The sequence below is a fragment of the Electrophorus electricus genome, chromosome 19 (genome assembly GCF_041902795.1).
Source record: "Electrophorus electricus isolate QZ-2024a chromosome 19, ASM4190279v1, whole genome shotgun sequence".
Taxonomy (NCBI): Eukaryota; Metazoa; Chordata; class Actinopteri; order Gymnotiformes; family Gymnotidae; genus Electrophorus; species Electrophorus electricus.
In genome coordinates, this window is record NC_137515.1 from 3,763,757 (window position 1) to 3,776,235 (window position 12,479).

The 12,479-nt window shown below is 37.7% G+C and overlaps 2 protein-coding genes across 2 annotated transcripts; both read left to right on the forward strand.

Moving 5' to 3' along the window:
• Positions 1-960: 960 nt before the first annotated feature.
• On the forward strand, positions 961-3,731 carry LOC113580718 (collagenase 3). The gene is made up of 9 exons (XM_027015438.3): positions 961-1,112; positions 1,186-1,331; positions 1,722-1,847; positions 2,299-2,460; positions 2,558-2,675; positions 2,812-2,939; positions 3,017-3,176; positions 3,335-3,438; positions 3,586-3,731. The coding sequence occupies exons 1-9, from the start codon at positions 970-972 to the stop codon at positions 3,729-3,731; spliced, it is 1,233 nt and encodes a 410-aa protein (XP_026871239.3). The 5' UTR covers positions 961-969.
• Positions 3,732-6,872: 3,141 nt separating this feature from the next.
• On the forward strand, positions 6,873-9,496 carry LOC113580721 (collagenase 3-like). The gene is made up of 10 exons (XM_027015442.3): positions 6,873-7,006; positions 7,100-7,341; positions 7,446-7,594; positions 7,777-7,905; positions 8,001-8,162; positions 8,277-8,397; positions 8,486-8,619; positions 8,742-8,901; positions 9,013-9,116; positions 9,234-9,496. The coding sequence occupies exons 1-10, from the start codon at positions 6,902-6,904 to the stop codon at positions 9,332-9,334; spliced, it is 1,407 nt and encodes a 468-aa protein (XP_026871243.2). The 5' UTR covers positions 6,873-6,901; the 3' UTR covers positions 9,335-9,496.
• The last annotated feature ends 2,983 nt before the right edge of the window (positions 9,497-12,479 follow it).

The window sequence follows — 12,479 nt, forward strand, 5'->3', positions numbered from 1 at the left end:
TTCAGTCAATGAAAATGCTTTAAATTCACAAAACGTATAAATAAACTATCCATAAAATCTTTGAAAAATTAGCAAATTATTCCAACATATACCAAATCCGTTTCACCAGATGTTTCTGTTACACTACAAATGACTGCATTTAACGGCAGAGCTTGGTGACATCTATGTGCTGGTTTATTTGGCTCCAATCATGCTGTGTTGTGAAAATTGTTAGGAAACAATTTGTGGTTTGTGTTGTCACTTGGGCTTTCCCAGGACCCATGTATCTATGTTTGTATACAGTGGCTTATGACGCATAGTACAATTGTTTAGAATCTGGTTTAGAACCATTAAACTATATACAAAATGCACTGCATTACACAAAAGTAACAACTGAAAATTAGCCATAATGATGTTCACTGTAAAAGAGAGCTAGCAATTGCAAACCACACCAGCCAAATTAAGCCTGTCCAGTAGATTTATGTCTGTGTTTTTCCACTTTACCTGTCCTAAAGTTGTAGCTAAGGGCTAGATTTTGGAATTTTAACAGTAAAAAAAAATATAATAAGCAGTTTTTGTCACGAGGAGTATAATAAAAACGTGCTGTAAAGCAGACAGCTGTCTCAAGCTGGTGACAGAATATCTGGAATGATTCCAGTAAAACAGGGTTTCCAGAGTTTTTCCAATGGCTAGGGAAAAAAGACGGCGCTCTTTCTTTGAACACAAACATATTCTGTATGGATTTTCTTTTTGTGAAGAAATTCTAAACAAAACCAAAACTATTTGTTTTAAGCCATGAAAAAACAATGTGCGCTTACTGGTGAAAGTTCATCCAAGCAACGAAGTTGAAATGGTGGCTTTGTAAAATTACAGTGATTCATGTGATCTAAGGGCTATCTGGAGACATTTTATGGCTTTAGGCCAGTACTGGGTCGTCCGAGGTGGCTGGCGGCGTTTGGCTCCAAGGGCTTTACAGCCAAAGTAAAGGAGATGCAGAGATTCTTCGGACTGGCTACGAGCGGCGAGCTGGACCAACAGACCCTCGCTGCCATGACCAGGGGCCGCTGTGGTCTCTCAGACACCGAGCAGTTTGGGGAGACCACGCGCTGGAGGACACGTACCCTGAGCTACAGGTGAGGCCTGCCACACTGGGAGCAGGAGGGGCAAGAACTTCCCCTCTGACCCACATGTATCTGTGGTGCTCAGGATCTCCAGCTACAGTAGCCAGATGAAGCCCCCTCAAATCCGCAAAGTGTTCAGAGCAGCATGGAGGATCTGGGCCCGAGCAACACCTTTGAAATTCAAGAGGACAAGTACAGAGGCAGACATTGTGATTTCCTTTAATATCAAAGGTGTGTGCCAGTTAGATAGACCTTTGAGAGGCTGGATCAGTATATTAGTCATGCAAAAGTGTACATGTAAACACTTCTGAGGAATAAACATAAAAGCCATTATATAAAATATGACATTTTCAGAAGACAGTCAAATAATAGCTTGATCAAAATCTTCCACAATTTGCTCTATGTGATGCCATTTTGTGTTTCAACATGCCTTAAAATAATTGGCTTTATGTTGTTTTTCAAGTACACAAAGCACACGTCTGTGTTTGTGTGGATGTACAGTTCTATACAGTTAGCCTCAAATATCACATTAATCAATGTTTTAATATTAAAAATAAAAGTCCCATAAATCTGATGATGTAAACAGATAAAGGTTGAATTTCTTTTTCATGCTAAATACAGATCACGATGATGGCTCTCCATTTGATGGGCCAGGCGGCACCCTGGGCCACGCCTTTCTCCCTGGCCCTGGCCTTGGTGGGGATGTGCACTTAGATGCTGAGGAGAACTGGACAAGCAGCACCACAGGTGACACAGAGCGGCTAAAATGCCTCTTTACGTATCTTATATCATATGGTAGGGCCTTTCAAAACCTGCCATTATGAAGCACACAGAGATGATTTTTTTGTAAAAGTTACAAAAATATATTACAATAACAACTACTAAAAGTCATTCCCAAAATTATTTCAAAGGTTATATTTTTAAAGATGCAGATTAAGTTCATATTATGCATCCTAGTCTGAAAGTGATTTTAAGTGCGTGATAGACATTTATGTATAATATTCAATATAGTATTCAAGACAGTATATAATAGTATATTATTTAGTATAGAGCAAGTCTTGGCTTCACCTGTGAAGAGGTTAGAAATCAACATTCTCTTTAAGTCTAATTCAAGAGGTTTTTTGGTAGCAGCTTTTATATTAATATTTTCTTAACTGTCATCTGATGACACACCGTGACACTTGTACTTCTGCCCAAGGCTATAATCTTTTTGCTGTTGCTGTTCATGAGTTTGGGCATGCCCTTGGTCTCGCTCATTCATCTGACCCTGGAGCAGTTATGTTCCCAACCTATCAGTTTGACCCACACACTGATCTGCAGCTATCCTTCCAGGATGTCCAAGACATCCAAACACTCTATGGTATGTAAGCAGTAGTATAAGCAAAATGGTACAAGTTATTCATTAAAATCAGATTTTTTAGTTTACTATTACTACAAACCAGACACTTTTTAAATAGGCAAGAGCCCAATCAAACCTGGCAAACCACCTCCAAAAACACCAGATAAATGTGATCCTGAGCTTTCATTTGATGCAGTAACAGGATTTCAAGAAGAGCTCATCTTCTTTAAAGATAGGTAACCTGGCATATAGACTGTAGAAGTTATGTGTTTTTTTCTTATATCTGTTAAGTATTTAAAGAGTGATAATTAATATCACCCTAATAAAGCCCTAAAATGACGTCCATTGATGCAGACTGAAATCATGTCATAGGTTTATGTGGAGAGCCCATCCCACCTTTGAAGAAATAAAGACTACACTGATAAGAAGCTTGTGGTCTGATATGCCCACATACATAGATGCTGCATATGAGAACAATGGCACCATTGTCATTTTTAAAGGTATGTTTGCCACAGAGCCATCTAATCATACAGTATTTCTGTCAGCAAATCTCAGTCCACATCTGCTGTGTCAACAGGCTCTCAGTACTGGGAGGTGAAGGGTTTGGATATGAAGGATGGCTTCCCGAGGGACATCTCTGATTTCGACTTTCCACTCAAGATTAGGTCCATTGATGCAGCCCTTCATTTTCGGGAAAGCCAGTTTACTGTGTTCTTCACTGGAGAAGAATGCTGGAGGCATGTTATTTCTGATGACCCCTCCAATCTCAAATATCTGCTGTTTCAATTCCTAGCATGACTAAAAACCATGTTCAGCAAGGTTTGACGGGAATCTACACAATTCACTTTGCACTGAGCAGCAAACTGTCTGGAATGACAGTCTCGTCTGTGTTTAGGTATGATGAAAAACAGAAGCAAATGATTGATGGTTATCCGCAAATGATAATGCATGAGTGGCCCGCGGTCCCCTCGCCGGTGGATACTGCAGTAGCATATGGGGGTAAGCACTTCACGCAGAAGAGAAATAAACTATTACATGCTTTAAAACACTATCATTTTACTTGCCTAAGTACTGCTGACTAAGTTGTTATTCAGCAACTGATCTGCAACTGGAACTTTGTGCATTTCAATTGAGTTTATTGTCTAGGTCTTGTCTATTTCTTCATTGGGAACCGGCAGCTGGAATTCGACCCCAAACTCCAACACATCACAAATAAAATGCCCGCAAACGCATGGCTCCGTTGTGGAGGACAAAGAACCATGATCAACATGGCCATAGCAAACAACTCTTAAAGTTATTTTGAAAACTCCAGCACTGTTAGGTCTTAACAGGGAATCAAGCTGAATAGCAGCCTAATGTTACAATTTAATACTTTTGTCATTGAAAACCTTTGTAATTGGGCATTTTGACACTAATTGCCTCATCCCTATTGTGCAGCACTGCTCCAGGCAGTGTGTGGCAGGATGTGTCTACACTCTGTCTGGTGTTTATACTTTCGGCACCGAGGACACTGCACAATCTGAATGTTGAAGAAACACATGATTACAGCTTCCTCACTATCAACATCTCATTTTATACACAGTCAAACTCTGCCTGTGTTATCATTATTAATCATCACTGTCGTGCCTCTGGACACATTCTGATAGGTTGTTAATCATCTCTTTGCGTTGAGTGAAGATTTACAGTTTATGGCTCAACTACTGCTGTGCATGAGCCGGTTCAAACTAGCAGAGGTGGGCAGGCTTACTGAGGCATGATGGCATCAATAGCATTGCTTAAGATATTTCACTTCAGAAAAAAACCCTTCCCACTTAAGAAAAAACCACAAAGGCCCCTCTGTGAAATGAATCATAAATACGGTGGAACAGAAACCTAATAGACAATTTGATGCATGTATTATTAAAACATGATGGCTGACTATTGGTCAGAAATATTGCTAGAATTAATGCAATAACATTTCCTCAGTACGTTACGTCTGAAGCATCAAAATCAATTATGACAAAAGCAAAACTTGACTTCTAAAGTTTAGAATATTTGACTTCTAAAACTTATAATTTATGGAGCCAGTATATTAAACATGAATTGGCAGCGATACAAAAATACAAAAGCAAATAATTTAGACAACTATAAGACCAATCTCTTTTAAGTGCCCCATGGCTTTAAAGTGAAAATGTTTTCATAAATGTAAATGTTTTCATAAATCTTTCCCATAGGTTGCCCACTGGTGTTGAGCAATGGAGGATGGGTTCTCTTTCTGAGTCTTGGTTCCTTTGCAGGGTTCTTTCTTCTAGTGCTTAGGGAGATTTTCCTTACCAATGGCAACTTTGGCTTGCTCATTAAGGGCCTGGAACAAGACTCTTGGTAAAGCTGCTTTGGGAACAACACCTTTTGGAGAATGTGATATACAAATAAAATTTAAATGAATTAAATCAAGACTGTCTATCTGCAATATAATGTATAAATAATTACACATATATATATATATATAAAATGTATAATTATTTATACATTAATTATATATATATATGTAACGCGATGTGGCCCGAGTGCCGAAGGACGTGGAGCAGGACGCACAGACTTCCTCGACAAGGACGAACATTTCATTTAAACATATAAACACAACAGCACTCACACGTATTACAGACAAGGAACATGAAACGGTTCATAATAAACAGACATGATAAACGGGAATACATGGAATGATGACGCTAACATTTAACATTAACACATTACATCAACAATGACCAACGACACTGCGCACCCTGAAGTGCGTTTAAACACAAACACCAGACGAGGCGCAGGCGTGGCCAAAAACGAAGGTCCTCCCACTGCACGTGGCTGGCCAAACCACGTGCCTCGCGGGAGGCGAGCGTTCCGTGACAATATATATATATATATATATATAATTATTTATACATATTTATATATAATTTATACATTATATATAATCATGTCTAAATTATACACAAGTCATCCACATGAAGTTTCTATATCTATATTTTAGCAAAACCAATTACCATAAACAATTACGTTTTTTAAACTAAATTTCCAAATGCATTAAAATATAATATGAAGAGTTTGTCCTAAACTCTCTTTTATTTTGTAATTGTTTACAGTGAATCCAAATATGCTTTCAGAACTTCTCTACCACCCAGAATTTCTCTACCACCTGCAGTATACATATCATTATCTGTAGTATGAAAAAGCACTTCCAAGGAAATGGCAGGCTATTGGCAGACTATTGCTGGACACGGAATATGTTAGAAAGGTTTTTGCACATATATTAAAAAAACCCCAATATATATATATATATATATATATATATATATATATATATATATATATATATATATATATATAAACAACCTTCTATATTAGTATGTAATATATACACTCTTGCATGAAATAATAGGCCACACCCCAAATTAATATTAACGGCCAAAACATTGGTCAGAAAATCAACAAGAACTAACTAAATGCAGTTCTGTGATCTGTGCCACCATTTCTCATTGCTGAAAATTGGAGGCAAAAGCTGGAAACAGGGAAATTCACATACATAGACTTGTGTTAAAGATAAAATCATGAAAAGATTTAGATGTTTGATGACAAATTCAAACTAAAACGCGTGTGGGTGTTCAGAATGTTCCAATAATTTGATGTTAAAAGCATAACATTTATGCACTTTTGGCCCATTTCCCCCCATTAGTTTTACTTATTGACTAACTTGATTGATCTGACTTTTAAAAACAATGCCTGCTAGATAAATCCTAAAAACACTCCCTTGAAATTCCAGAAGACAAGGACAGAGGCAGGTGTTGTGATTCCCTTCAATAACAAAGGTGTGTGCGGGCATGCTGCCAGTTAGATGGACCTTTGAGAGGCTGGAATAGTATATTAGTCATGCAAAAGTGTACATGAGAACACTTCTGAGGAATGAAGGTAAGAGCCATTATCTGAAATATGACATATTAATGACTCTTTACTAAAAATAAAGTATGGCTCATTAAAGCCAATCTTGTTAAAGGACTGATCATCAAGAATTGTTTTTTCCTAAACTATGGACGTCAATACAAAAGTCTGTTCAGGATGCCTCCTGGCTATCCTCATTTACTCATATGTTTTCACTATGTTATGAGTGGTCTACTATTTAAATGTAATGTGCCATGTAAATGTTAGTCCAGTCTTCTGTTATTGTGTATAGTATTGTGTATTGTGTAGAAGAAGAAGAAGAAGAAGAAGAAGAAGAAGAAGAAGAAGAAGATTTAAAATAACTTGTGCCAATATTTAAATCTGTGTATTGCAGGTTATTTTCAGGGAAATTCATGGTAATCCGTCATCCGAAATTTCCTTCCTCATCTTTCATTGCTTCATGACTCAAGGTGTTACTCAATCATTCATCCTATCTTGTATAAAAGCAAGCAGCAAACCCCACACAGCATTAGTATCTTGTAAGAGAAGAAACATGAAACATTACTACCAGCTTTGCGTTCTAATTGGCCTGGTGTTCCAGGTTCAGCCGGGTCCAATACCACCACCTAGTGGAAAGCAGGATGAGATTCTGGCTAAGGTAGGCGGGACAGCATTTCTTTGTGCATCTTAAAATTGTAGCGGCTTGTATTCAGTTCAGGTTTCTAACTGTAAATGGTGCCCATTTCACCAGGCATACCTGAAGACGCTGTACGAACTGAAAGAGGACAACAAGCAGAGCTATGGGCGCAGGGCCAGCGAGATGAGTCAGAAGCTGACTGAGATGCAGGAGTTTTTCAGGCTAAACGTGACAGGAGTTTTGGACAGTGAGACCCTGGAAGTGATGAAGAAGCCTCGCTGTGGAGTTCCAGATGTGTCAGCGTATGCTGTGTCTCCTGGGCAGCACAAATGGTCTAAAAACCAACTAACTTACAGGTACATAAACAGGCTTTATCCTTTGCCCTTATTAACTGCTTACTGAGTAAAACATGTTCAATAAGTTAAGATTTGTGCCATGACTCCCCCTATCTACATCACAGGATTGAGAACTACACTCCTGACATGACTGCGGCTGAAGTGGACGACTCCATCCACAGAGCATTGCAAGTCTGGGCTCGTGTCACTCCTCTGAGGTTCACCCGCATCCACAGCGGCACAGCCGACATCATGATCTCCTTCGGTGTAGGAGGTGAGTCTTCATCTAGCCATCCTTACTTTAGTGTTAGTCTCTGTTAACTGTAGCAAAGTGACATTGGCACTGTTTCCTGACAGGATTAGATTAGAGAATGAAAAAGACAGAGTACAAAACATTTCTAAGACACAATAACTTTTATGAGCTTTAATAATGTTTAAATGGTTTATTTTTCCCAGATCATGGTGATGGTTACCCATTTGATGGACCTAATGGATTCCTGGCTCATGCCTTTTTCCCCAGTCCTGGCATTGGTGGAGATGCCCATTTTGATGATGATGAGACCTTTACTTTCACATCCACTCAAGGTGAGAATGGCGACATTTGAATGAGCCTGAACTCATGTCATGTGATGACACATGATAAACAGCATGGAATGTCTCCTTGTATTGGTATCATGCAGGCTACAACTTGTTCCTGGTTGCTGCCCATGAATTTGGACACTCAATGGGCCTTGAACATTCCAAAGATCCTGGTGCCCTGATGCATCCAACATACAGCTACAGGAATATTAATACCTTCACTCTGCCCCAAGATGATGTCAATGGTATTCAAGCTCTCTATGGTAAGCTTCATGGATCAGAGGCCAATCATTATATTACCTGCACTGTTAATTAAAAAAATGTAAAAACTTTTTTTGTCCAGTATGTAATTAATGAGGGCAAAATTAATTTAACAGGACCAAATCCTGATGATGTCGACCCCGTTACACATCCGGTCACCCCTGATGCCTGTGACCCCAATTTGGTCCTTGATGCGGTTACATTACTGCGAGGAGAGATGATGTTCTTCAAGAAAAAGTAAACTCAAAAAAATAAGTGTTAAATAAAAAAATGTTAAATAAATCACTTTAAGGTCCCTAATCTGTTATTGAATTGTGTTGTTTAGCATTTTCTGGCGTCGAAACCCAATGGCTTCTGAGACTGAGCAACATCTGATTAAGAGCTTCTGGCCTGAGGCCCCAGATAACATAGATGCAGCTTACGAGGACTCATCAGATGATTTGGTGTACCTCTTTAAAGGTAAAAACACCAAACCAACCAAGCAAGAAACCAAACTTTAAATTGACTGACATGTATTATATATACACAGTATCTGCTAGTGGCATTAAAGATTCATATGGGTTTGTCATCACAATCCTCAGGTCAGAAGGTATGGGCTATCAATGGCTATGACATTGCAAAGGGCTATCCCAAGAGCCTCAGAAGTTTTAGCCTGCCCCCTAAGGAGAAGAAGCTCACTGCTGCCCTTCATAACCCTGATAATGGCAAGACATTGTTCTTCGTTGGCAAACTTTACTACAGGTGAGTTATGAAATATTGCAAGATGAAACACAAATATAGATGAAATATTCAGATGGTATTTCTTTTCAAATCATGTTACTAACAAAAAAAAATTCTACCAAAAAATTATAGTTACGACCACAGAGATAAGAAGATGGACAATGGTTACCCTAAACGGGTAGAAGAGGCATTCCCAGGAATGACAGGAAAAATTACTGCAGCTTTATACTATCAAGGTCAGTATTTAATGAATACAATTGGAAATAATCTGAGATGTGACACTGGAGAAAAATAACCCAGTCTTTTTTATAATTCTGACACTTTTTTTTTTTTTTCCTGTTTTCTGTTTTCAGGTTTCATCTATCTCTTCAGTGGACCGCGCATATTTGAATTCACCTCTGATGGTGAGAGAATGATGCGGGTGATGCAAAACAGAGATTTTTTGCTGTGTTAATGACTCAAATGTAATTGCCACGCAGGAAGTGGCAAAACATCAAAATGATCTTTTTAATTATTTAAAATCAGTACTCAGCATTATAATGTATTCTTTTTCTAAGTCTGTTTTGAAGTCACTTACAATTTTTAGTTGCTTTTACAATAAATGGTTCATAAACAATCTAAGACTGCTGTGAGATTGCTCTATTGGACACACATGTTCACATGTGTTACAATATTAATAGAAACTAAAGGCACTAAATAAGCCAAAGCACAGAAACACTGCAGAAACAATGTCAAAGAGGTACATGTGTTATAAGAGTCACTGAATCCGAATCTTTTTTGTATTGTACAGGATTCCCAAGTCAAATGTCAATTTCCCTGATGTTTCCCTGAGTTTCACTGACTAAAAAGTTAAATTTCCATGACAATGAACGGAAAAGTAGACCACCTTTTTAAGTGGGTAGCAGAAAAATCAAGTAATCATGACAACCTCTTACACAATGTGTGAAAATATAACATTTTGAAAAAAGGCAACTAAAATTTAAAGATGCCACCATGTTAAAAGAATGTCCATGTCTGGAATAAACTTTTAAAATTTGTATGATTTTCCAGAAATTCCAGAACCAGTGGGAACTTTGAATTTAAAGGTGTTTAGCTTTTGGAAGTCCCAGGTGTTGGTATTCTCCAAATATGTTTGGTTAAGAAAAACAAATTATAAAAACGAAGCCTTGTTTCCTCCTCTGACGTCGTGGTTCCCATGGAGGTAGCACCATGTGTTTTTATTTTCGTTTGTGTTTCTTCTGATGGGTGTTCCACGAAGCAAGCAATCTCAATAAGAGAGGCTTATTGAGACGAGCCTGGGTCATTTGTCTAAGTTTCAGTTCCATGAAAGAAGCTAAAATAAGTCTCGCTCAGTTACTAGAGCAATTCATGCGTTTGGACAACCCTCCGTGCCAGGCTGACGTTGAATCTTAGCACAGTTTGATCAACTCTACAGTACAAACCGTGAAACTCTTCGAGGAACCATGTTCTGCCGCAGTGCTATCCGATAAAATGCTGTATATGTTGCATATTCCATTTGTATTATATAATGTATTTTGCAAAGGCGGACAATACTTGCGCAATGTATTTGAATAGCTTACTGTAATTAAATATTATTTTGGAAGATTGTTGTCCAAGGTATTTGTTTCTTTTTCGCGCCACGTGCTCTGTATTTTGATTTCTGTGCCACGCCCACGAACAGGTGTCGCTAACAGGTGTCGTGTCCTCTCCTTTTATTTGCCGAGCTACCTGTGAGTCGTTATGTCTGTTTTTCCCTTATACCATCCCTTTCTGTTACAACCGTTGTGTCGGTTATTGATGTTAAGGATTTGGGTTTGATTCGTATTCCGTTTGAGCGCGTTGAGTTTTTCTTTAATTCATTAAATCCTCAGGTTGAAAATTACTTTTTTCGTACATTCTCTGCCCGTGACAACTGGCAGTGTACTCGACCTATTAATACTGAATATTTAACTACACCTCCACCCACCAAAATCGCTTTCTGTGTACATTTTAATTTAGACCTTCAAAATACAAATGATAAACTTCAAAGATCATGATTTATTCCTTTTTTTATGCGGGCAGTACAGTTTCAGTACAAATTAATCTGATTTTACTGAAACAAATACATACCAGTGTAAAATGAAACGAACAACTTTGCTAATTTATTATTGTGTAAGGACCGTAAGTACCGATTAGACACCGCATTACACCAAAAAATACAACATTCATTTGACAAAATATTTACATATCAATTTGAAATAACTGAGTATTATTGACTCAGTAAATGTATGTACTTTATCACTTTCACTTAAGCATATTTTGACTCCATACGTCTTCTTTAATTGGAGCAAGAATTCTTACACGATTTGCTATTAAGGATAAAGTTCTATTAAAAAGCACGTTAAAATTCATAGATATTCCTAATTTTAAATATAAATGTTGAAATATTCAATTCCATTTTCGTTAATGGTACGCCAAAGTAAAGGGATACATACACAATATCACCAACTACAGAAACAAACACTGGATACAGATGATACAAATAGACAGAAATGTAAGCTATCTTTGAGTAGTTTACGTATGATCGACCTTCGCCCTTTTGTGGAAGGCGTGTAGTTCGCAGAGCGATCAGACTACCAGCTACAAAGTCATTTTAGTTCAGGACAGATCCATTCGTTTTCCGGATGATATCAATGCTACAAATTCAGAAGGCACATTATTATATATCTGTGTACAAGAAGAAATCAAGCACGATCACTGGAAAGAAATAAGTGCCGGGACTGTGAAGAAACGGTTCACGAAAGGTTTTATAGCCTTATTTTAATGAAATATGATAATTATTATTAAAGATATGTGTATACCGGTTTTCTGTTTATTTTTTATAAAAAATAATTTGTTTCAATTCACGAAATGTAAAATATGCCGCATTTATTAACTCGATGAAAACTAGTGTGGAAAAATAAAAACACGACTGTCCTTAAGCAGAATAATATGTTTCGTTGCATTGACAAAAACACGAAGATTGTTGAGAAAACACTAATATTTAGAGTACACATTCAAAAGGTGGTATAATGACCGATTTCTGAAATATTAGCCATTCCAGAAAGTGGTGGGAACATGTCCCTAGTGTGCTCATCGTTTCGCTTTTTGCTTCTGATTTGCATTTGATTACAGCGTTGGGGATTACACTCCTGTTCTGTCGAATATAGGCTACATTGCCTATTCAAAAATATAGTGCCATGTTTAAGTACTATTAGTTTCCAACAACAATTTTAAAATGCCCAGACATGTTATAAATAACGCTATAGTCTTTCGGCAATTTTCTGACGAGTTTTGAACTGGGGAGTTTGTGTTTTTAATTATTTTTAAAATTATGGCAGACTCGGAAAAGCGTACTTCACGAATAAAGAACGGTTGGCGATAGGTTGGCGTCTTGTCCTGGAACATCGTGACCTGTCTTGCTCTATAGATTGTGTAAACCTAATGTCGTTCATTTGCTCATATACTTGTCAGACAAGTTCGTTTTTGCGAGCTTTACGGATGTGTATATATGGACATATTTTATTCCTATTGCCCCATTAGTCGGATGATTAACAGATTAAAAGACTTTTTTTAAAATT

What these genes read in the sequence shown, in the direction of transcription:
- LOC113580721 (XM_027015442.3), top strand. Translation starts at nt 6,902, where the DNA reads ATGAAACATTACTACCAGCTTTGCGTTCTAATTGGCCTGGTGTTCCAG. An exon ending in TACTTTCACATCCACTCAAG is followed by an intron (nt 7,906 to 8,000) that starts GTGAGAATGGCG and finishes GGTATCATGCAG; the next exon opens with GCTACAACTTGTTCCTGGTT. An exon ending in TGGTATTCAAGCTCTCTATG is followed by an intron (nt 8,163 to 8,276) that starts GTAAGCTTCATG and finishes TTAATTTAACAG; the next exon opens with GACCAAATCCTGATGATGTC.
- LOC113580718 (XM_027015438.3), top strand. Translation starts at nt 970, where the DNA reads ATGCAGAGATTCTTCGGACTGGCTACGAGCGGCGAGCTGGACCAACAG. An exon ending in ACACGTACCCTGAGCTACAG is followed by an intron (nt 1,113 to 1,185) that starts GTGAGGCCTGCC and finishes TGTGGTGCTCAG; the next exon opens with GATCTCCAGCTACAGTAGCC. An exon ending in CTCATCTTCTTTAAAGATAG is followed by an intron (nt 2,676 to 2,811) that starts GTAACCTGGCAT and finishes ATCATGTCATAG; the next exon opens with GTTTATGTGGAGAGCCCATC.